This window comes from Triturus cristatus, chromosome 2_2, assembly GCF_964204655.1.
Source record: "Triturus cristatus chromosome 2_2, aTriCri1.1, whole genome shotgun sequence".
Taxonomy (NCBI): domain Eukaryota; kingdom Metazoa; phylum Chordata; class Amphibia; order Caudata; family Salamandridae; genus Triturus; species Triturus cristatus.
In genome coordinates, this window is record NC_140582.1 from 1,009,793,046 (window position 1) to 1,009,814,528 (window position 21,483).

At 49.1% G+C, this 21,483-nt stretch overlaps 1 protein-coding gene and 1 pseudogene across 2 annotated transcripts in view; both read left to right on the top strand.

Moving 5' to 3' along the window:
• Positions 1-21,483, top strand: part of WFS1 (wolframin ER transmembrane glycoprotein) — a 397,666-nt gene that overhangs the window by 159,451 nt on the left and 216,732 nt on the right. For both annotated transcript variants that reach the window (XM_085642442.1, XM_085642443.1), the window contains one exon: positions 8,934-9,016. In XM_085642442.1, coding sequence (XP_085498568.1) covers positions 8,934-9,016 — 83 coding nt within the window. The remainder of the gene's footprint in view (positions 1-8,933; positions 9,017-21,483) is intronic.
• On the top strand, positions 19,616-21,230 carry LOC146863072 (18S ribosomal RNA; annotated as a pseudogene).

A 21,483-nucleotide genomic window follows, 5' to 3' on the forward strand; every position in this document is an offset into this window, starting at 1 on the left:
GTCCCACAAGGACCCCCCAATTTGTTTTGAAAAAACTGCAAAATGCGCGCAGGGTGCGCGGATCCTGCCATAAAAAAATAAATAAAACGAAGCGTGGGATCCCGCGCTTATTTAATAATTAGTCCCCCGGGGGGGCTAAATCCCGGGGGCAAAAATATTAAATTTGATGGTGGCCCAGAGGGGCCCCCCAGCCCCGGGGACCGCCACCCCCCAGGGGTACAAAATAAATGGGTGGGGGGGCTCAAAAGCCCCCCAGCCCCGGGGACCGCTACCCCCCGGGGCTTTCAAAAAATTGGTGGGGGGGCTCAAAGGCCCCCTCCAAGCCCCCGGGACCACCACCCCCTGGGCTTTTTATATTGTGGGAGGGGGGCCACATGGCACATGGCCCCCCTCCTGGAGCCATTGATGGTCCCGTGGACCACCACCACCACCTGGGGCTTTTTATATTGTGGGAGGAGTGCCGTGTGGCACCCCTCCTGGAGCCGTCGATGGCCCTGGGGACAACCACCCACCAGGGCCGGCTCCTGCTGTGAAGACCTGAGGCTTCGTAGTATAATTCCGAGGTTTCCGTTGGGAGCAGTAGCACTGCGAACGCTTCCTTGCGCTCGTGAAGCAAAGCAAAACGTTGTCTCCGATTAACGCGTGCTCACACTATTGCCATGAATTCAAGACAGCTGATTTCATTAACGCTATGGCGCGTTCCAACATCCAGGGGAGAGTTTACCAAGCAGGAATACACAGCGCTTCCTCGCGCTATAATCAGGAGTTCAAACAAGCAGCCATCCCAGCGCTACGGCAAAAAAGGATAGGGTTACCAGGAAAGAACAATCAGAGCAACCTTCGCTCGAAGAGGAAAGTTCAAAGCAGACTCTGCAGTCATTAACTTGCACCAACAACAGGGATTCCACACGGCGTCCTCTTGTCAGGAGAAAGTAAGAGAACGTTCACAGGATAAGGCGTGGCCCAATTACCAGGAAGCAAAGCCAAGCACCTGGGAGCAGCTCCTGCCTGCTTATAAGCTGTTCAAGTCAGCTGATAGAGTCCCTGTGCAATGTGGGAAGGTACACAAGTCATCTACCCTCATAGTGCATTATGGGACATGTAGTTCAAGAGTTACAAGCGTAACCATAAACGTAACAAGTCCACATCCTAACACCTGCAGTGTCTTGGGGTGCCCACCCCAGGGACACTGCTGTTTGCTACGGCTATGGCAGGACGGGAGCCGAGGCTCTCGCCCTGTCATAGCAAACTTGGTTTGGATTTTGAAAGAGAGAACAGGGAAATCTGCTCTCTTTCAAAATGCAAACCAAATTGCTTTTCCACACGGGGAGCTGCATGTTAGCAGCTCCCTTGTGGGAAAGCAATGCTGGCTCCCGAAGGACGTGGGGAGCTGGGCATTGGGGCTCTCCCCACGGTCCCCAACGTTGCATATAGGCCCCGGGGATGGGGTCCCCGGGGAGAATAGAAATTAGTGATAGGTGCTAATTTTTTTTTAGGTTTAAATTAGGAGTCGCGCCCTCAGCACGGCGCTGGGTGCGCGACTCCTAACTTGTCGAATACGTATATGACGTCACACGCAAGCGTCGCGTAAAGTAATACGTATATGTCGCATATGCGCCTGGAGTCGCGTACCGGTCATATAGCGATTGCGCACGAAAAAACGCACCCATCGCACATCCTACGCGGATCCTACACAACTATCCTAAAATGGCGGCTAGGTTCCGCGCAGCAATCGAGAAAGGTACGCTTTGGGTGCGCAACTCCCCCAAAAATTTTAAGACAAAATATAAACAATAAAGAAAATAATATAAATATATTAAAAGAAATATATAAAACAAAAAAAAACATTTGTTTCAATATTAAAAAAGAACATTTATATTAAAAATATATAATGTAATTTAAAAATCAAATATGTAAAAATAGTTTAAAAAATATAGAAAATCAGTATAAAAAAAATAATACTATTATTACATTTAAAAATTGTCATTTAAGAAATCTTTGAAATTAACTGAAAAAAGCCATAGGTTTCAGACATGTTGTAGTTAGGAATTAGCATTTAAAAAACCTTTGAAATTCACTGAAAAAACCATAGGTTTCAGGGGTGTTATAGTTATCTGGACATTTCACTCGTACAAGACCATTGAAATTCCCCCGTTATAGTTAGTTCAGCTAACTATAACTCGCGCCCCCGAAATGCACTGCTGATGACGTCACATATTACATCACTCATGACATGGTCCGTGACATCACTGATGACATCTCAAATGACATCACTGATGACATCATCTAGTAGATGTAATATGTGACGTCATCAGCAGTGGATTGCGGGCGTGTGAGTTCTAGTTAGCTGAACTAACTAGAACGGGGGAATTTCAATGGTTTTGTACGAGTGAAATGTCCAGCTAACTAGAACACCCCTGAAACCTATGTTTTTTTCAGTGAATATATATATATATATATGTGTATAGTGTTAATACTTACCAATATTAATTTTACAACGCATGACTTTAGCATGCATGCACCACGAAATGTACGTTTTTTTTTTAACAGGTACATACAAACTCTATATCTATCTATCTATCTATCTATCTATCTATCTATCTATCTATCTATCTATCTATCTATCTATCTATCTATCTATCTATCTATCTATCTATCTATCTATCCTACCCATCCTACCCATCCTACCCATCCTACCCATCCTACCCAACCTACCCATCCTACCCAACCTACCCAACCTACCCAACCTACCTCCTTACAGCGATAAAAGAGAGACGAACCCAAAGGTATCAGGCAAGATGTTTAATTAGACCTTCTCCTCACAAAACGATGACGCGTTTCGGGCTACAGAAGCCCTGGTTCACATGCGGAGCACAGTCCACCATGATTGTTTTAAATGTTGCTAAGTGCACACCTCCCTCCGGGTTCCGTGTCACATGACAGTAAGCAGGGAAAACAGACTTTAAACTGAGGCTCCAGCTAACTTTCCATACGTAAACGAGAAGTTGCATAGGATTGTGGTCTCGTTATTGTTTCACAATGAGTTGCGAGTCATGGATACAAAATCACAGTATTGTGCAAAATGCAAATGTTATATAACTGGTATAAATACATCAAACCATCATCATTAATGGCAAACTTTACAATAATATACAGCCTATATTAACGGCAAATGTCTCTTAAACTAGAAACCGCTATCGCAATATATATAAATATATATAAAATCTACTGTCGGTCGCCAGTAGATAGTTATAGTTAGCACCTATTTTCCATAGGAAATCCGCAACATTCTATTTGGAATAACGTTGGCGCCGGTTGATGAATCCTCGCGAAATTTTCCAAACTTTTGGCCAGCTCCGCTCCGCTTCTACCCTGAAAGTTTTACGGTGATACGTCAAGCGGGGGCGAGAAAAAAGGGGGGTATCAAAACGCATTTTCCCCATGCAATTTCCCATAGGATCTGTTGTCGCAGCTACAGCCCGAACCGCTGAACGTTCGGACTCGTGCCTTTTGCATAAATGGTGTGAATCTGTTCAGTAGTTCCTGAGAAAATTAGGGTAAAAAAGTTAGTGATATCTATGGCCGCGGAGGATCCGCGGACCGTACGCGCACCCTCCTCGAACCGAGCGCGCACCCTCCCGATCGAGCGCTGAATGCTAATTGGCTGTCGAGTGTCTCTCTACATTCAAAACCAGGAACTGTTGGCGGCCATTTTCTGCCTCGGTAGAAGCGAGGCTGAAGAAGCAAGGGGAATAAGTGTGTAAAACATATAAAGGGGGTAGAGTTGAAATACTCTGACCCTCTAGAGGTGCTTAAGGGGTCCCAGAAGGACCCCCTGGGGCCCCCGTTTAAAAAAAAACAAAAAAACGGCGAAATGCGCGCACGGTGCGCACATCCTATCGCGTTGGATGCACGGATCCTCTCGCGGTGGGTTCGCGGATGCAAGGGAAAAAAAATGAAATTGTTGGGAGATAAGGATTAAGCTTAAGTGTTTTGTTCTTGAGTGGCTCTAAAAAGAGCCGTTGTGTTCATTGAGAGTTTTTGGTACTTATAAGTAAGTACCTATACAGAGTCTAAAGTTGTTGAGGAAGACTCTGTTTCCTTCATCAGTAAAGTGTACTCCATCTCTCCTATACATCTCTTGCATATGAAAGCGCAGATTGTTATTGTGAATGGACCCCATTCTGTAGTCTCAGAGAAAAGCAGAAACAGATTTATTCACATGTTTCCTAGCTTTCTCAATCTGTGGACAAAAATGATCGGACCAGTTCCATTTCTGCAATGAAAAACAGCAAAAAATTAATACCATTTTTTATTCCTATTACTGTGAAGGTAAGTTTAACTAAGTCTCAATATGCAGAATGAAGAGGCCTGCAAGAAGCTACAAAGTTGAAACACGTTTCTAAGAACACTCTGTTTATGTAGTTTTGAAATCTGACCATAATCAGATATCATGTGACCTGCAAAAAAAGAGATTTGAGGGGTTCATAATATTTCACCTTTTTAGCTGTTGAAGGACCGCAATCATTTCAATCATTCTTCTTTGAACATCTTTGCAAACAAAACTCTGTGCTTATCTTCTATCATTCACAAGGAAATTTAAAAATGGAAATATGTCACTTTTTGTAACATTGTTATTGTGCAAGATACTCTTTTATATTTACAAAGAGAGGAAAAGGCACTCTGTGCACTTTTTATACTCCATGTAAATACAACCTCATCATTTAGACCACTTTGTGTTGAAAGGGTGTTCTATGAGTGTTGTGCATGATTGCACTTAATACTCATAGAACAAGACACATGTCTAGATTTATCAGAAATCATAAATCTCTGTGTGAATGGTGCACCATTCTACAATTGGTGTAGGAAAGCACAACAAAGAGAATTGTTTTAATTTCTCCACATTTTTATATCTTCAATGCATGCTGAAATGTTCAGCATACATTGAAGGGGAAAATGCATTTTCTCATTGTTTTTGTGCAGGAAGGTGTGTCTTCCTGTAGGAAAACAAACAGCACATGACACAGATATCCTTGCACTATGGTGCAAGGGTGCCTGTGTCACCACATGGCTGCAGTTTAAGCAGCCGTGCAGACAGAAGCATAGATTTGCAACATATTTATGTACATATGTTGCATCCCTGTGCTTCGGAAGTACTACAGCACACTGCAGTTAAAGAGGTTACTGTGTGATGCTGCAGCACATCCTCTTAGTTCTGCACTTATACATTCACCATACGCTACTAATGCATTCATTCAGTCAATTACGTACTACACATACATTCATCTAAACTTTCACACACTAACAAAGAAATTTAGCTCTTTTTTTAAACCAGGAAAGTTAGTTCTTACAAAAAACCAGGAGAAACCAAAGAATGAACTTCAGGGAACACAAAAAAAAAAAAAAATAGCAAATATGACTTTCTTGGCGGCGGCAGATCAGATCGATCGACTGCTCGCCATAGCACAAAGTCTTATTGCACTTAGTGCAGAGCACTTTTAAAATTTAAATTGAGGACGGATGTCCAAGGTTTGGTCTGATGGATGCACTCTTGATGTGCTCGGCTGCGATGAGGTGGATGGCGCAGGAGCAGGAGTGTTTCTCATTCGTCGGCACTCTTCTTTTGCAAGATTGTTTGGATGAAGGGTCCTCATGTGCTTCATCATACCTGCCGTGCCGCAAGAGTATTTCTTGTTAGGATCCCCTCTCGATAGGACTCTTTTGCAAATCTTGCATGTGACCAAGGTGGCATTGGTTTTATTCGGCCCCTCGGGAAAAGTAAATAATTTCCACACCACTGAAGAGAAACGTTCTTTGCGTGGTAACTCCGGCAAAAATTCATCCTCAGAAGTATGAGGTGATGGAGGTGATGCCTGCTGCCCTGAAGCCATTTTTGGTTGAAAAAGTTAGAGCTAAGTGTAAACTTAGTCTAAAAAATCTTCTTCTCTCCAAAGAGGTGGTTCTCCAAAGAAGTTCAAAGAAGAATGATTGAAATGGGTGGGGTCTTTCAGTAGTTAGAACAGGAAGTGTAATGAACCAATCAAATCTCTTTTTTTGCAGGTCACATGGGATCCGCGCACCCTGCGCGTACGCAGCACGCACCCAGCGTGGCATCCGCGAAATTGAATTAAAAAGAAATATAGGATTAGATGTCAAAATATATTACTTTTAAGACTAGTTTAGAGTTTGTCTTCAATTAATATTCACATGAAATACATAAATATGTTTTTTTAAATGTTAAATACTTCGCGGGATCCGCGCACCCACCGCGTCATGATGCATCGCGGAAGCACGTAAACGTCTCGTTACGTACATCGAACGTGTCGCGTATAGGCTGGGAGTCGCATACTGGTCGTATTGAAATCGCGCACTAACCACGTACCCGACGCATACCATGCGCGGATGCTATCGCTTAGGGATCGAGAACGGTGCGCTTAGGGTGCGCGGATCCAAAAACATGGAAAAAAAATATATAAAATAAAGTTTTGCACATATAGTTAAAAAAATATTTGGAAAATTTTTAAAAAATATGTTTGAAAAACCCATTAAGTTCAAATAATATTTTTTAATTTTTAAAAGAATTAATTGAAAAAATAAATTTAAAAATGGTGATAAAGTATTTTAAAAAAATGTAATTAATGAAATGACACACTGAATTTGAAAAATATAGAAATCCAATCAAAATCATTAAACATGATATCTTCAGAGATAAGTTATAGATAGGAATTAGCATTTAAAAAACCTTTGAAATTCACTGAAAAAACCATAGGTTTCATGCACGTTATAGTTAGAAATTGGCATTTAAAAAACCTTTGAAATTCACTGAAAAAACCATAGGTTTCAAGCACGTTATAGTTAGGAATTGGCATTTAAAAAACCTTTGAAATTCACTGAAAAAACCATAGGTTTTAGGGGTGTTCTAGTTAGCTGGACATTTCCCTCGTACAAAACCCTAGAAATTCCCCTGTTATAGTTAGTTCAGCTAACTATAACTTGCGCCCCCGCAATGCACTGCTGATGACATCACATATTACATCACTCATGACATGGTCAGTGACATCACTGATGACATCTCAAATGACATCACTGATGACGTCATCCATGTGATAAATTAGTGCATCTTCTCACACCCTAATATAACCTTTGATACACCGACTCCAAATTTCAGACGGCCATTTTGACAACCATAGATACTCCAATACCAATAACTACTCACCCACTCATTGACTTTTAGGTCCACTCACTCACCTCTACAGTCACTCTGTGCATTTATACACCTATATAGACACTCATACACCGCCAATCATCCATTGAGGTACTGACACGTCTAGTCAGTCATGCAAATAATTAATCACAGTCCAATTTACTCACCTATACAGTTAAACACACTCAAGTTCACTTACTCATAAAAATACTAACAAATTCTGTGTCTTCCTGCAGAAAAAACAAACAGCACATGACACAGATATCCTTGCACTATGGCGCATACAGCCACTCCCAAAATCACACACTCTCACATATAGATAGTTATATACTCTTACACATATATACACTGCGTTTCACATATGTAGTTAGTGACACATGTATAACTGAGATATACATTCAATCACTAACACACACATACATACACTCACCCAACCATACAGTCCATCACAGATGCACTTTTAAAACCATGCACCTAGTGAATCACCCACTCACACATCTAGTCACAGAGTCACACACACCCTACCCACACAAACACTCAGGCACCCATACAGATACTCAGACAACCAATGAATAACCCATATAGACACTCATATAGCTATTCACAAAACCATGCAGCCACTTATACACCAACACACAGACACATACAGACATTCACACAGTTTAGTCACTAGTCTGCAGTAAGATACATTTAATGACTCACTTATAGAGTCAGTTACGCACCTAGAAAATCATCCATTCACACACTTGTACACCCACTTATTCTTCAACAGGCCTTTCCCTATATATATTAAACATATTAAAACTGTTCAGAAACACATTCTCAATGGATGATGTCATCAGTGATGTCATGAGTGATGTCACTGACCATGTCATGAGTGATGTAATATGGGACGTCATCAGCAGTGCATTGCGGGGGCCCGAGTTATAGTAAGCTGAACTAACTATAACAGGGGAATTTCTAGGGTTTTGTACGAGGGAAATGTCCAGCTAACTATAACACCCATGAAACCTATGGTTTTTTCAGTGAATATATATATATATATATATATATATATATAATATGGGTTTATACTTGCCTGTAAATTAGATACATTAATGGGTAAAGGCAATAGTGGTAAAGGCATAGTCGTTGTAAAACATAGTTGTTATTAAAATTTTAATGATTTTGATTAAGTAGTAGTTAAGGAGTTGTTGTTTAGACTGTAGTTGTTCAAGTCGTCATTGTTCCATTATACAACCCTAAAGTCGCTAATATTTGAAAATATGGTGTTGGCATGAAAAATGTATCACCGACAATTAGTGGATGCAACTATAAAGTCTAATGTAGAATTGGAATCGCCCCGAAAGAAGGTTTTTTCCAGTCCTCCCATGTCTGATGACTTTATTATACACTTCCAGTCTCTTGGATTCTAGTAACCTATGTAGGGCTTGTTTCATTTGAAGGATTGCTCCTAGTGCACAACATTTTAAATGTTATTCTTAAGGTTAAATACCTGTTTGGTGCAGAAGTAGATTTTCAAAGGGATTTTTAAATGCCGATGTACTCTAGTGTGTGCTTGCTGTAACCATTATTTCAACAATGACTTGTGCGGCTTAGCAGTAGTCAGTTATCTAAAGTGTGCTTAGGACTCTATTGAACAGCTATGGTGCTCTTGCGACTGATGTATGCTTCTAAAGGACATGCATTTATATTTAAAAGAGGTATCTTGGTCTTCTTTGTATTACAGATGTTTCAAACGAAGAACCTGAAGTAATGTCTGAGGAATTGTTGGCAAAGGCCCGACAAGGAGACCCGAAAGCACAGAGCCAGGTAGTTGGCAATAATTTAACTTGCATGTCAGTTTAGCTTTTTGTCATTTTAATATCATGACATGCCTTCAGTACTGGACGTATCTGAATGCAAGTGCAAGTTTTTTACTCCTGCAGTTAGTCAGTTTTTAAATTGGGATGACCATAATGAGTAATAATTGTTGGTCACATCGGATGGTTTGGGTGCTATGTACTTCAGTAGTCCTGGGATGATACCTCCAGTGGACGTTAACGTTGCTCAGTGGACAATGCATATGAGTGTCTTGATCTGCCAGCGTATAAATCCAACTGACAGTTTATGCATTAGTTTCTGTCTCTGCTGGTGGACTCCATTTGTATGGAGGTATGGCAAATGGAAATTAGGTCAAATTCCTGTTTCCATTTGGGATTATGAAAGTGGAGTGGTTTTGAGTTGCTTATACCGGAAACAATGTATATAAGATTTTGTGCCACAAATCCAGAGGAAGAAGTGGAATCGTACTTCTGTCTCTGCTCTGACCGCCTCTGGCTGGAATGTCCGTCCTCTCTACCTGCTTGCCACTGAAGATAAAGGCTTTTTTAAACGGAGCCTAAAAACCTGGTTGTTCAATCGTGCCTTCTAATTTACTTCTTTGGATCAGTGGTCGATGAACCGTTAGCGCCGGGATAAAGCCTTGTGCTTTACAAATTTCATTTGATTGAGTTAGAGGTGACGGGTGAGCTGAGAAACACACCAAAAACTAGACCAGGAAGAGATAACTGTCATGCATTATCACTGGCACCAAGCGTTGTGGCCCTGGTCATTCTCATATATTGTTGGATGCACTTGAAGGAACTCTGCTAACTGTACCTGAACCCACTCACAGCGAAGGTTCCTGGATCGCTTCTTGTGTGGCCACAGGCCCAGCTCCTCAGGAAATGCTGGCTTTGACAAGATGTGGCTGTCTTCGCTGATTTTTCTTCTACTCTGCCTTCCCTATCTCTTCACTTCCTCCAGGATCGAGCACCTTTGGCAGGTTCTGGCCCAACATACCAGTGACATTCAGACACATTTGGCTGGAGTCACCTTGTTTACCTCAAAGTGTTCCAGGTAAGACTGGCTGCAAGATCTCTATTTAGTATTAGGGACATTTGAAGACTAGACTCCACAGCCTCATGGGCACTTCAAGTTTCTTCACTGATACGTCTTGCTATGCTTCAAAATCATCATGGGGTACCTAGATGCGCAAGTACAGAGCACTCACCCCAGAAATCCAAGCAAATAATGACAGCCCTAAGCCACTTTTATATGTTTAAGTGTAAGTGAAATGTTATATTTGTTTTAAACTAAAAGATTACAAGGGTCTCTAAGATATTTTATCGTAAAGAAAGAAATGTCTTTAGAAAGCCTTCTTTTTTCCTCTTAATTAATTAGATCAGAGGTTTCTTACCTTAAATGCCTTCTGTGATTTTCACATAGGTGGATACAGTCAAATGTTTATTAATGGGAAACTAGGATTACAGGTTAGTAATTTTATCATTTCAATTTTTCTACTGCCTCCTTTTTTGCTGTTTTAAAGCAGGTGTGTAACATTCACTCATCAAGCTTGCCTTGTAAGCATCACATTGATTCTCTTTGGATTAGATTGAGAGCGACACACTTTCATGGAATGTTTGAATTTGGTGCCACGCTAATTGACGTTTTCAGCTTTAAAACTACCCCCTAACTTCTCGAGTAGCTAAGAGCACGTTGGAACTGACGTCCTTCTCCATGTGGCAAAACCTGAAAGTCTTCCGGTGTCATTGGGGCCTTCTTAATTGTGCAGCTACTACACTGACAAATGAGATCTCATGGAAAGTTACTAGTATCTGGAGAAAGATGACCCGGAATTTTCTTGCAGAGAAGATGGCTCCCTGAGTTTTGAGCTCCGGGGGCCCACAGCTTATAAAGTTTTATCTCCGTCACCTTCAAACGGTAAGTGGGCTCAAAGCATGGAATCGGTACTTAGTGTCACGCAGCTGCAGTTTTAAATCGTTTTTAGAGCCTGATAGGGGAGAGTGGGGCTAGAAGGGGCCGGTGTGTAATAGTGGTCCCACCTTGATGTTGGTGTACAGTAGCGGCCTAGTCCCTGACGTAGTGTGGCCAGTGCATGGCTCAATGCCCATGGCTGGCATTGCCCATGGTTGAGTGGATGAGTGAAGAGTCCCGCAGGTGGCGCAGCCTGGCCTGAGTAAACGCTGCAGAGGGAGCTTGCTGCTAAGGGTGACCCACCCTGGACTGACAGCTGAATGAGCAACTTGAGAGGTACTCTGGCCGGGGCTGGTCAAGGCCTGAAATTTCCACCGGCTGGATTGGCGTGTGCACTTACACCATAGTTGGAGTATCCCAGCTTGCCTGTTCCTGCTCTGAACTCGGCACAGACCCCTTCCTGGAACTGCGTCATCATCCTGCGCCTCTGCATTGCAGCATATTGAAAGGTACTCTGGCACCTTAAGCTCCTGCTGATGCTCCCCAGTGCCCTCTCTGGTGCGGGGCCTTTCTGCTTTGCTGCTGTGGGTTTTACGGCCTGCCTGGAGACACAGGGCGATGTTGAATGGCCTGCCTCTCCTTGTTCTGTCAATATGTGATGGTCCGGCCCTGTTTTCCTTTCATCCAGCCTAGTGTAATGCGAGGTAGCCAGCGAAGTTATAAACGGATGGGATGGGCTCTGTTTGTGTCATTGTTGTGGCGGCTTACAGTATGAGTGACACTGTTCACAGCATATACCACATCCTCTAATTTGAGCAAGCTTTTGGTGGGCCTGTCGGCCCATGGCAAGGGGAGACCTTATTCCTATGACCTTTTCTGCCTCCTCCTTGGCCATGAGGACTACCCAGGTTATGGTGGCTGTTGCTGTCCCTTGCTTGCTAGCCCTGCTGCTCAGGTCAGTGGGCATCCTGGGTAAAGCTGGCCATAGGCAGGCCAAAATATAGTTAGATAAAAAGTAGACTGTGGCACAGGCAGGGGGCCCCCAGCCACTAAACCCTGAAACGTTTGATGCAGACATTGCTACTATCCAAGTGAGAAGGAGAGCCTACTTTCCATTAATGGCAAAATAGATACCCTCACATTTAGACTGGATCGCTTCCAGGGGCATATTGATAAGCATGATGCCAGATTTACGTAGGCAGAAGTGCTAATTTCAGACATTGAGGACTCGCAGCAATACTCCGAGACCACCCTCACTACACTTACATGCAAACTCAAGGCTTTACAGGCATAACATTGAGATTTCAAAGGACAATCCTATTGCAGTAGTGTCAGAACTATGGGTGTCCCCGAATCTGCTAAGATCCCCAACATGGAGCTTTTTGTTGAGAGCTTACTGGACTCTGTTTGGTCGCAGTGCCTTCTCTGGGGTATCTGTAGTGGAATGGGCTCATCGTTTCCTGGCACCCATGCGTCAGCCAGGGCAAAATCCCAGACCGATCATAAATTTTAGAGACTCTTAAACAATCGGGACATGGACCAAATCCTGCCTTCAAATAGAGCTACTCCTCATCTACAATACCATGGATCCTCCACCTACTTTAATTCAGATTGCATCCCTATGGTGCATGAGACAATGAAACCATTCCTAGAAGTCAAGAAAATACATTAAGCAGAAGCTGCCAAAAAGGCCATGCTTTTATTGCAAAATTTGAAATATAATGGCAGAACACGTTTTTTCACTTAGCCAGCCATGGCTTTGGAATTTATAGAGCATCATCTAAAACAGTGCAGTGATTCCGGGACGGGCTGTATCTGCCCTGCCTCATTCAGGATCGGCTGCCTGCGTGGCACCTCAACTCTCAGTGACCATGACTAACTTGTTTCCATGCTTTGACCCTGCCTCCAAAATGTGAACTGTCAGCTGCTGGGCATAACAAGTGCCTGCCTTGTGGTGAACAATTGGGTCTTCTCGCCAGTGCAGGAGCCCTCGCTGAGGGCCTATAGAGGAGCAATGGAACCGAAAGGGTATCTATGCAAACTGTATAGCGGACTTTGCGTCGTACAACCCCCCACACTGACCACGGTGGTAATATGCCTCTGGAAAACAGCACAGAAGCAACTGGGGTGAGAGGAACGGATAACACTCAAGACCTCCTTCTGGGAATCCAACTCCCTAACAAAACTGAAAAACCTAGAAGGCAGGAGGCAGTGGGACCTAATAGGAACAACTAAACTGGGAGACTTTGGGGGTGCACAGGGCCTTCGCTCCTTTGAAGTGCTGCAGATGTAATGTGAATTGGCAGACAGTTGATACTACCAATATACACAGTTGCAGCATGCACAAACACACTACAGGGAAGGGCTGTGAGACGTGGCAGAAGAGACCCCCCTCCAAAAAATGCAGTTTCACTGATCTACTCGACACTGCAGAATCACAGCCAGCCGCCACTTGACAAATTACGCACTAAATGGGAATGGCGAGGACGGGGGAGAGGCCTGTCACAATTAAAGAGAGAGGAGACTATTAAGGCTGGCTTTAGACAGTTACAATTTAAAATACTGCACTGTGTATACTAAACTAATAGAGATATCTAGCTGCAGATTCCTTACCTTTGAACTTACAGGCGTCAGGCTGGATCCGGAAGATTTTTCTTAGCAGTACTCCTGCGCGCTGGTAGGTGGCGTTGGTCGACTCTGAATGACGTCATCGCCGTGTGTTAGTTGTTGTCGTTGTCAATATAACCGACACTCTGGCGAGCTGACGTTAGTACTTTTCATGACTTTCCATGCCAGAAGCGCAGAGCCATGAAGGGACTGACCATGGTGTGTTAAAAAAGAACAGCTAGGGCCCTGAAGGGAAACATCCCTGACACTAAAAACAATTTGTGCGGGGAGGATGCGTGGGTCGGTAAGGAATCTGCGGTTAGATCATGTCTCTACCACATAACGCATCACTCAAGGTAAGTAACTTATCCATCTGATAGAGACATCTAGCGACATAGTCCTTACCTTTTAACAGATACCCAAGCAATACCTAACCCCGGAGGAGGGACTGCGGAAAAGTTTTAGACCAGAAAATCCTGCAAAACAGAGCAGCCAAACAGGCCCTCCCTGCGAACCTGAGAATCCAGGCAATAGTGTCTGGCAAACGTATGCAGAGATGCCCACATGGCAACTGGACAGATATCAGCAATTGGAACCCCTCGCTGGAGGGCTGTGGTGGCTGCCTTTGCCCTCTTGGAATGGGCCCTAAGGCCTTCAGGAGGCTGCTTCTTCGCCAAGGCGTATTCAGAGGATTATCCAACGAGAGATGTTCAAGACGAAAAAAATCGAGGGGTGGGTGAAGGTGGCTCTCCTGGGCATTTGGGGAGAGCTAATGGGTTTTGAGTATGCCAGATTATTTTGTACTGTGGCACTTGCAGTGGCCAGGCAAGCCTGAATGTGGAGCAGCACAGAGCCGCTGACGCTGTGGAAGACCGGTCTAGACTCAGGCTGAAACCACAGTGTACAAAACACATGGTTGTCCACTTAAGTTTGGTAAGAATTGGGTTCCGTGGAAATACTTCAGAGATACGAGGTGAACCCTGCACACAACTGTTGCTCAAGACACGTGGGGGCCTTATGAAACCTTCAAACTCAACGGGGGTATCAATACAAAGCTACAATACTGTAACTGCTTCGGTGCTGAATAACATTTAAAAAAAAAAGTGCCTGCCTGCACACACTGGCTTGGAGCAGGAATAGCGCTCTGAAGACAACGAAATGGGCTGCAGAGCTGACTAATAGGACCATAACCTGCAGAAAGCATCAAGAGAATAGGCTAGCTGTAAGTAAAAAATAATAAGCAGCAGTCCATACGCGCCTCATAAAATGAAAAGAGAAAGTATCTGTGAATAAATAAATACATTTTTATTGAATATTTTCATTCAGCAAAACACTGAGACCCTACAGAGCGGTTAATTGTAATGTAACCTCTGGTACCAGCAAAAGCAATTCTATAACTCAAAATAATAAACTCACAATACACTCAAAAAAAGGTTTACAAAAAAAGGACTAATACATTAAGTTAATTAGCTTGGGGGCACGTCTACTTTCTACTCAAGCAATCGTTTGCCTGTACTGTGAACCGGTTTTAGTTAGCAGGTCTAACTTATGATATTCTCTATGAAGGAAGGGGATTTGCTGCTACACAAAACATCAAAAACATTCATTTTGTGCGTGCTCAATAGAAGCTGACAACATGGTCGGTGATTGCATTGTTGGCGCTGCACTGTGCTCATAAATAACCCTGGGCGGAGTTGGCTTAGTACCCCTATGCTGAGTTCCACGGAGTTATGAAACAAATCCGTGAAACAGAGGTCCCTGGTGCCCGGGGAGGCTCCCCCTCCCCCCGGCATGGCTGGGTTCAAAAGCGGGGACCGGTTCCAGGGCCTGGGCTCCGGTAGGCCCTGGGGTGCGGGAGCCCACGTCCTGTGGCCAGCCAAGGGTCTGGGTGTAAGTCACGGAGGTCCATTGGGCCAGGGCAGGCCTCGCCTGCGTGTCAAGGTGCCTGCGGGCCCCGGGTCAGGGAATTCTTTCGGCCCCCCCCACCCCCCTCAGCCAGCACCGTGCCCGAGACCCAGATAAGGGCTCTGATGAGCCCCCAGGAAGCAGAGCCCCCGAGCTCTCCAAAGGGCAAGCGGGAGCCCTCCAGTGAAGGCTCTGGCTGGCAGATTGGTGTCCTTCGGGCCCAGCCATCTGGTCGCGCCTTTCCCCTCGGCCATCTGGTCACGCGCAATGCTCTCCAATGGGGCGACCAGATGGCCGGGCCGGCATGGAAGTCCAGATGAGGGCTCACCCGCCTCCCCGATCCCAGCCAGGGCTCCAAGAGGTCGGGCGCCTCCGTGCCCTGGGTCCTCTCCGTCACTCGGTGTGCATGGGTTACCAGAAAGAAGGGTAGCTTTCCTCCGGATTACTAGGGACAGGGTATGCCGAAACTGCTCCCGGGCTTGCGGTTCTCAGCCGGGGCCCAGATGGGCTAGGCCCGGACAACATCTCCCCACTGTCTGGGGCTCCCTTCTCTGGCCTGCCGTGCGGCAAAGTGCCTGGGACAGGCTCCATCGGTCCCGTGCAGTCCTCCCCTGGGCCGGGCCCGAGAGCTCTGGCTGGGTGCTCCCACCCCGGGCTCCGTCCCACGCCATGGGCTCGGACTGGGTTCAGGAGCATAGGCTGGGGCCCTTGGTAGCCCGACGCAGGCCTGTGAAGCCCTTCCCCGTGCGGCCTGGCCCAGGGATGGGTTAAGCTCCGTCATGGGCCAGGGTCGGAGGTCCGACGGGACCACCATTCTCAGCCCCGGGCCTGAGGCCCAGCTGGGGTCTCCAAGCCCCCGGGACGCAGAGCCCTGTAGCCCTGCATGAGCAGGAGGGAGCCCTCCGGTGAAGGCTTAGGGTGGGCAGATGGCGTCCTTTGGGCCCGGCCATCTGGTCGCACCTTTCCCCTTGCCCATCTGGTCGCTCACAAAGCTTTCCAATGGGGCGACCATATGGTCGGGCCGGCCTGGAAGTCCCGATGAGGGCTCGCCTCCCTCCCCGATCCCAGCCAGGGCTCCAGGAGGCCAGGCGCCCCGTGCCCTGGGTCCCCTCCGTCACTTTGTGCGCACGGGTTACCAGAAGGAAGGGTAGCTTTCCTCCGGACTACTAGGGACAGGGTATGCCGGAGCCGCTCCCGGACTGGCGGTTCTCAGCCGGGGACCAGATGTGCTGGGACCAGGCACCACCTTCCCCCCCCCCCCCCCTGTCCGGGGCTCCGTCATCAGGCCTGCCGCATGGGAAAGTGCCCAGGACGGGCTCTATCGGGCCCGGGCGGTCCTCCCTTGGGCATCCACGCCCGAGAGCTCTGGCCGGGCACTCCCTACACTGGGCTCTGTCCTCCACTCCACCATGGGCCCAGGGCCTGCTGGGCGTTCCCCAGCTCGGTTTGGGTTCAGGAGCTCCAGCAGGGGCCCTTGGTGGCTCTGGGGTGGAGGGTGCCCTCCCCACCCCGGGCTCCGTCCTTGGACCTGCTGCGTGGCAGGGCACCTGGGACGCGGGCCTTGAGGAGGTCTCCCTTGCGCGTGCCGGTCCCGAGACCTCCGGCCAGGCTTAGGGGACCGGACTCCGTTCCCCCTGCTTCGCCATTGTCCCAGGATGGGGGTCCGTCGGGTCTGAGCAGGCCTCCCTCCTACTTTGCCCACCTGTCATGGTGCCCAGGGGGACCCCTGGTCAGAGGTCCGTCGGGGACCCCCGTCTGCAGCTCCGGGCCCGAGGCCCAGCTGGGGTCACCGAGCCCCCGGGACGCAGAGCTCCCGAGCCCTCTGAAGGGCAGGCGGGAGCCCTCCCGCGAAGGCTCGGGCAGGCAGATTGGCATCCTTCAGGCCCAGCCATCTGGTCGCACCTTACCCCTCGGCCATCTGGTCGCGCGCAAAGCTTCCCAATGGGGTGAACAGATAGCCGGGCTGCCCTAGAAGTCCCGATGAGGGCTTGTTTGCCTGATCCCAGCCAGGGCTCCAGGAGGTCGGGTGTGTCCGCGCATTGGGTACCCTCAGTCTCGTGGTGCGCACGGGTTACCAGAAAGAGGGGTACCCTTCCTCCAGATTACTAGGGACAGGGTACTTCAAAACCCCTCTTGGCTTAGCGGTCCTCAGCCGGCTGCCGGACAGGCCAGGATGCACCCCCCAGCCCGGGGCTCCTTCTCCCGGCCCAACGTGTGGTGTGGTACCCAAGATGGGAGCCCGAGTGCCCGGGGAGTCCTCGCTTCTGCCTGGGAGCCCCTACGGGGTCCAGGGGCCCCAGGCTCAGTCTCCTGGCCTGCCGCCCTGCCAGCAGCCCGAGACGGGGTTCCGCCGGGCCCGGGGAGGGTCACCCTGCTTGGCTGGGTTCAGGAGCTCCAGCCGGGGCCCCGGGGAGGGCAGCCTCCCCACCCTGGGCTCCGTCCTTGGGCCTGCCCGCTGGCCCGGGGAGGCTTCCCCTGTGCCTCTGGGCCCGGGAACCCTGGATGGGTCCAGGGGCCCCACTGGGCCCAGGGTCGTGTGCTCCAGCCCTGGGTCCCATCCCCCGGCCTTCCGCTATGCCAAAGGCCCGAGACGGGGTTCCGTCTTGCCCGGGGAGCCCCCCATGCTTGGCTTAGTTCAGGAGCTAGGGGCCCCGGGGAGGGCGGCCCCCCACTTCAGGCTCCGTCCTCGGGCCTGCCGCGAGGCATGGTGCCCGGGACGTGGTCCCAGGTAGCTTCCCCTGCCCCTCTAGGCCCGGGAGCCCCGGCTGGGTCCAGGGACCCCGCCGGGCCTTGGGTCTGGTGCTCCAGCCCTGGGCCCCGTCCCCCAGCCTGCCGCTATGCCAAGGGCCTGGGACGGAGGTCTGTCGGTCCAGTGCAGACCTCCCCCGATTCGCCTGCTTGTCAAGGTGTCTGTGGGCCCCGGGTCGGAGGGACCGCCGCCCCCCCTCCCTCGCAGTCCCATGGTTGAGGCCCAGCTGGGGCCCGGACCTCTGGCCCCCCCATGCTTTGGCTCCCGCTCACCCTTTCGTTGGGGCACAGAGCGACCAGATGGCCGCCCTTCGAGCCCAGCCAGCTGGTCGCGCCTTTTCCCTCTGCCATCTGGTAGCAGCTATCCCCTCGGCCATCTGATCGCTCGCAATGCTTTCCAATGGGGTGACCAGATGGCCGGGCTTCTCTGGAAGTTCAGATGAGGGCTCATTTACCACCCCGATCCCAGCGAGGGCTCCAGGAGGTCGGGCACGTTCGCGCCTTTGGTCCCCTGTGTCACTCGGTGCGCACAGATTACCAGAAGGGGGTGGGTAGTTTTCCTCCGGATTACTAGGGAGAGGGTCAGCCAGACCTCTGTGAGGTCCGGTGATTCTGAGACAGGTGAAGGCAGGACCCGTGCCTGCCGGGCCCACAGCGGCCCGGGTCCGCGCCTGCCTCTCTGGCCTTTCCCGATGGGCCTTTCCCCCGAGCCTGCTCGCCCTGGGAGCAGGCAGGGACGCAAAGCCAGCATCCCCCCCCCGTGCAGGGCGGCCTGCCAGGGGAGGCCCTAGCCGTACTCCTATCGATTAGGCACTCTCGGTCTGTTTAGGTATGGACTACTTGGCCAGCCTCGGCTGTTGTTTCAAGCAAAGAGCTTCCACCCTGCATGGACCGTCCGACTCAAGGGCCTGTCCCCTGGTGGGAGGCCCTTCACCCTACACAGCAGAGCGAAGGCCGAGGTCCCGGCAGCTCATGCCCACCAGTGGTCCGAACCGAGCGGAAGGGGTTGGGTGGCGCCAGGCTCTCGGACGCTGCCGTCCGGCAGGTCCGTAGGCCCCATGCGCCATGCCGTCACACCTCTCTGCCCAGCGCATTTCCGCAGCAGCTCGGAACAACTGTTCTGAGGGCTGCTGAAGTCTGACTTTGGCACCCCTGTGTCTCGCTCAGGCTGCGCCTCGGTCCGCCTCTGTGGGGGAGACAGCTGGGCCCACCGGTGCCCGTACGACCGCACCCCTCCAGCGAGCCCTCCGCCTCAGGCGGGTGAGCTCCTTCCCCTAGCAGACTCCCGAGAGGGAGGGGTGTGCAAAGGTTGTTGGTCGGGGTGTGCGAAGGTTGCTGGTCGGGGTGTGCGAAGGTTGCTGGTTGGGGAGACGGGCACACCGCTCCCGAACCTACCCCATCAGAAGGTGCGACTACCTGGTTGATCCTGCCAGTAGCATATGCTTGTCTCAAAGATTAAGCCATGCACGTGTAAGTACACACGGCCAGTACAGTGAAGCTGTGAATGGCTCATTAAATCAGTTATGGTTCCTTTGATCGCTCCATCTGTTACTTGGATAACTGTGGTAATTCTAGAGCTAATACATGCCGACGAGCGCTGACCTCCCAGGATACGTGTATTTGAGACTAAGATCAATCCGGGCTCTCCGTGCCACTTTGATGACTCTAGATAACTTCGGGCCGATCGCACGTCCCCGTGACGGTGACGCTACATTCGAATGTCTTCCCTATCAACTTTCGATGGTACTTTCTGTGCCTACCATGGTGACCACAGGTAACAGGGAATCAGGGTTCGATTCCAGTGAGGAAGCCTGAGAAACGGCTACCACATCCAAGGAAGGCAGCAGGTGCGCAAATTACCCTCTCCCGACTCGGGGAGGTAGTAAAGAAAAATAACAATACAGGACTCTTTCGAGGCCCTGTAATTGGAATGAGTACACTTTAAATCCTTTAATGAGGATCCATTGGAGGGCAAGTCTGGTGCCAGCAGCCGCGATCATTCCAGCTCCAATAACGTGTATTAAAGTTGCTGCAGTCAAAAAGCTCGTAGTTGGATCTTGGGATCGAGCTGGTGGTCTGCCGCAATGCGAGCTACCACCTGTCCCAGCCCCTGCCTCTCAGTGCCCCCGCCTCTCAGTGCCCCCTTGATGCTCTTGACTGAGTGTCCTGGGGACCGATGCGTTTACTTTGAAAAAATCAGAATGTTTAAAGCAGGTCGGTCGCCTGACTAATTCAACTAGGAATAATGGAATAGGAGTCTGGTTCTATTTTGTTGGTTTTTGGAACTGGGGCCATGATTAAGAGGAATGGCAGGGGGCATTCGTATTGTGCCGCTAGAGGTGAAATTCTTGGACCGGCACAAGACGAACCAAAGCGAAAGCACCACCAGGAGTGGAGCCTGCGGCTTAATTTGACTCAACACGGGAAACCTCGCCCGGACACGGAAAGGATTGACCGATTGATAGCTCTTTCTCGATTCTGTGGGTGGTGGTGCATGGCCGTTCTTAGTTGGTGGAGCGATTTGTCTGGTTAATACCGATAACGAACAAGACTGCTGCATGCTATCTAGTTACACGACTCCCCAGTGTTCGGCGTCCGACTTCTTAGAGGGACAAGTGGCGTTCTGCCACACAAGATCGAGCAATAACAGGTCTGTGGTGCCCTTAGATTTCCGGAGCTGCACACACTCTACACTGAACAGATCAGCGTGTGTCTACCCTTCGCCGACAGGTGCGGGTAACCCGCTGAACCCTGTTTGTGATATGGATTGGGGATCGCAATTATTTCCCATGAACGAGGAATTCCCAGTAAGTGCGGGTCATAAGCTTGCGTTGATTAAGTCCATGCCCTTTGTACACACCCTCTGTCGCTACTAATGATTGGATGGTTTAGTGAGGTCCTCAGATCGGTCCCGCCGGGGTCGGTAACGGCCATGGTGAAGCGCCGAGAAGACGATCAAACTTGACTATCTAGAGGAAGTAAAAGTTGTAAAAAGGTTTCCATAGGTGAACCTGCGATAGGATCATTAACGTCGGAGCGGCCTGAATGACTGTCGACACCAGCCCAAAGCCCTCGGCTGCCTCCTGCAAGCACACTGTAGGCACAAGGCCTGGCCTTGCCCTGGCGCGCCCCGGCCGGCGGACAGGTCCGTGGCCGCTTGGGGCGCTGGGGTGAGGACCGGGCCTTCGGCTGGCCTCTTCCACCGTGGAGGACCCGACCAATGCATGAGGGACCGGGGACGGGGCGAACCCCGTCCCCTGTCCCTCTCCAGGAGGGGCTCA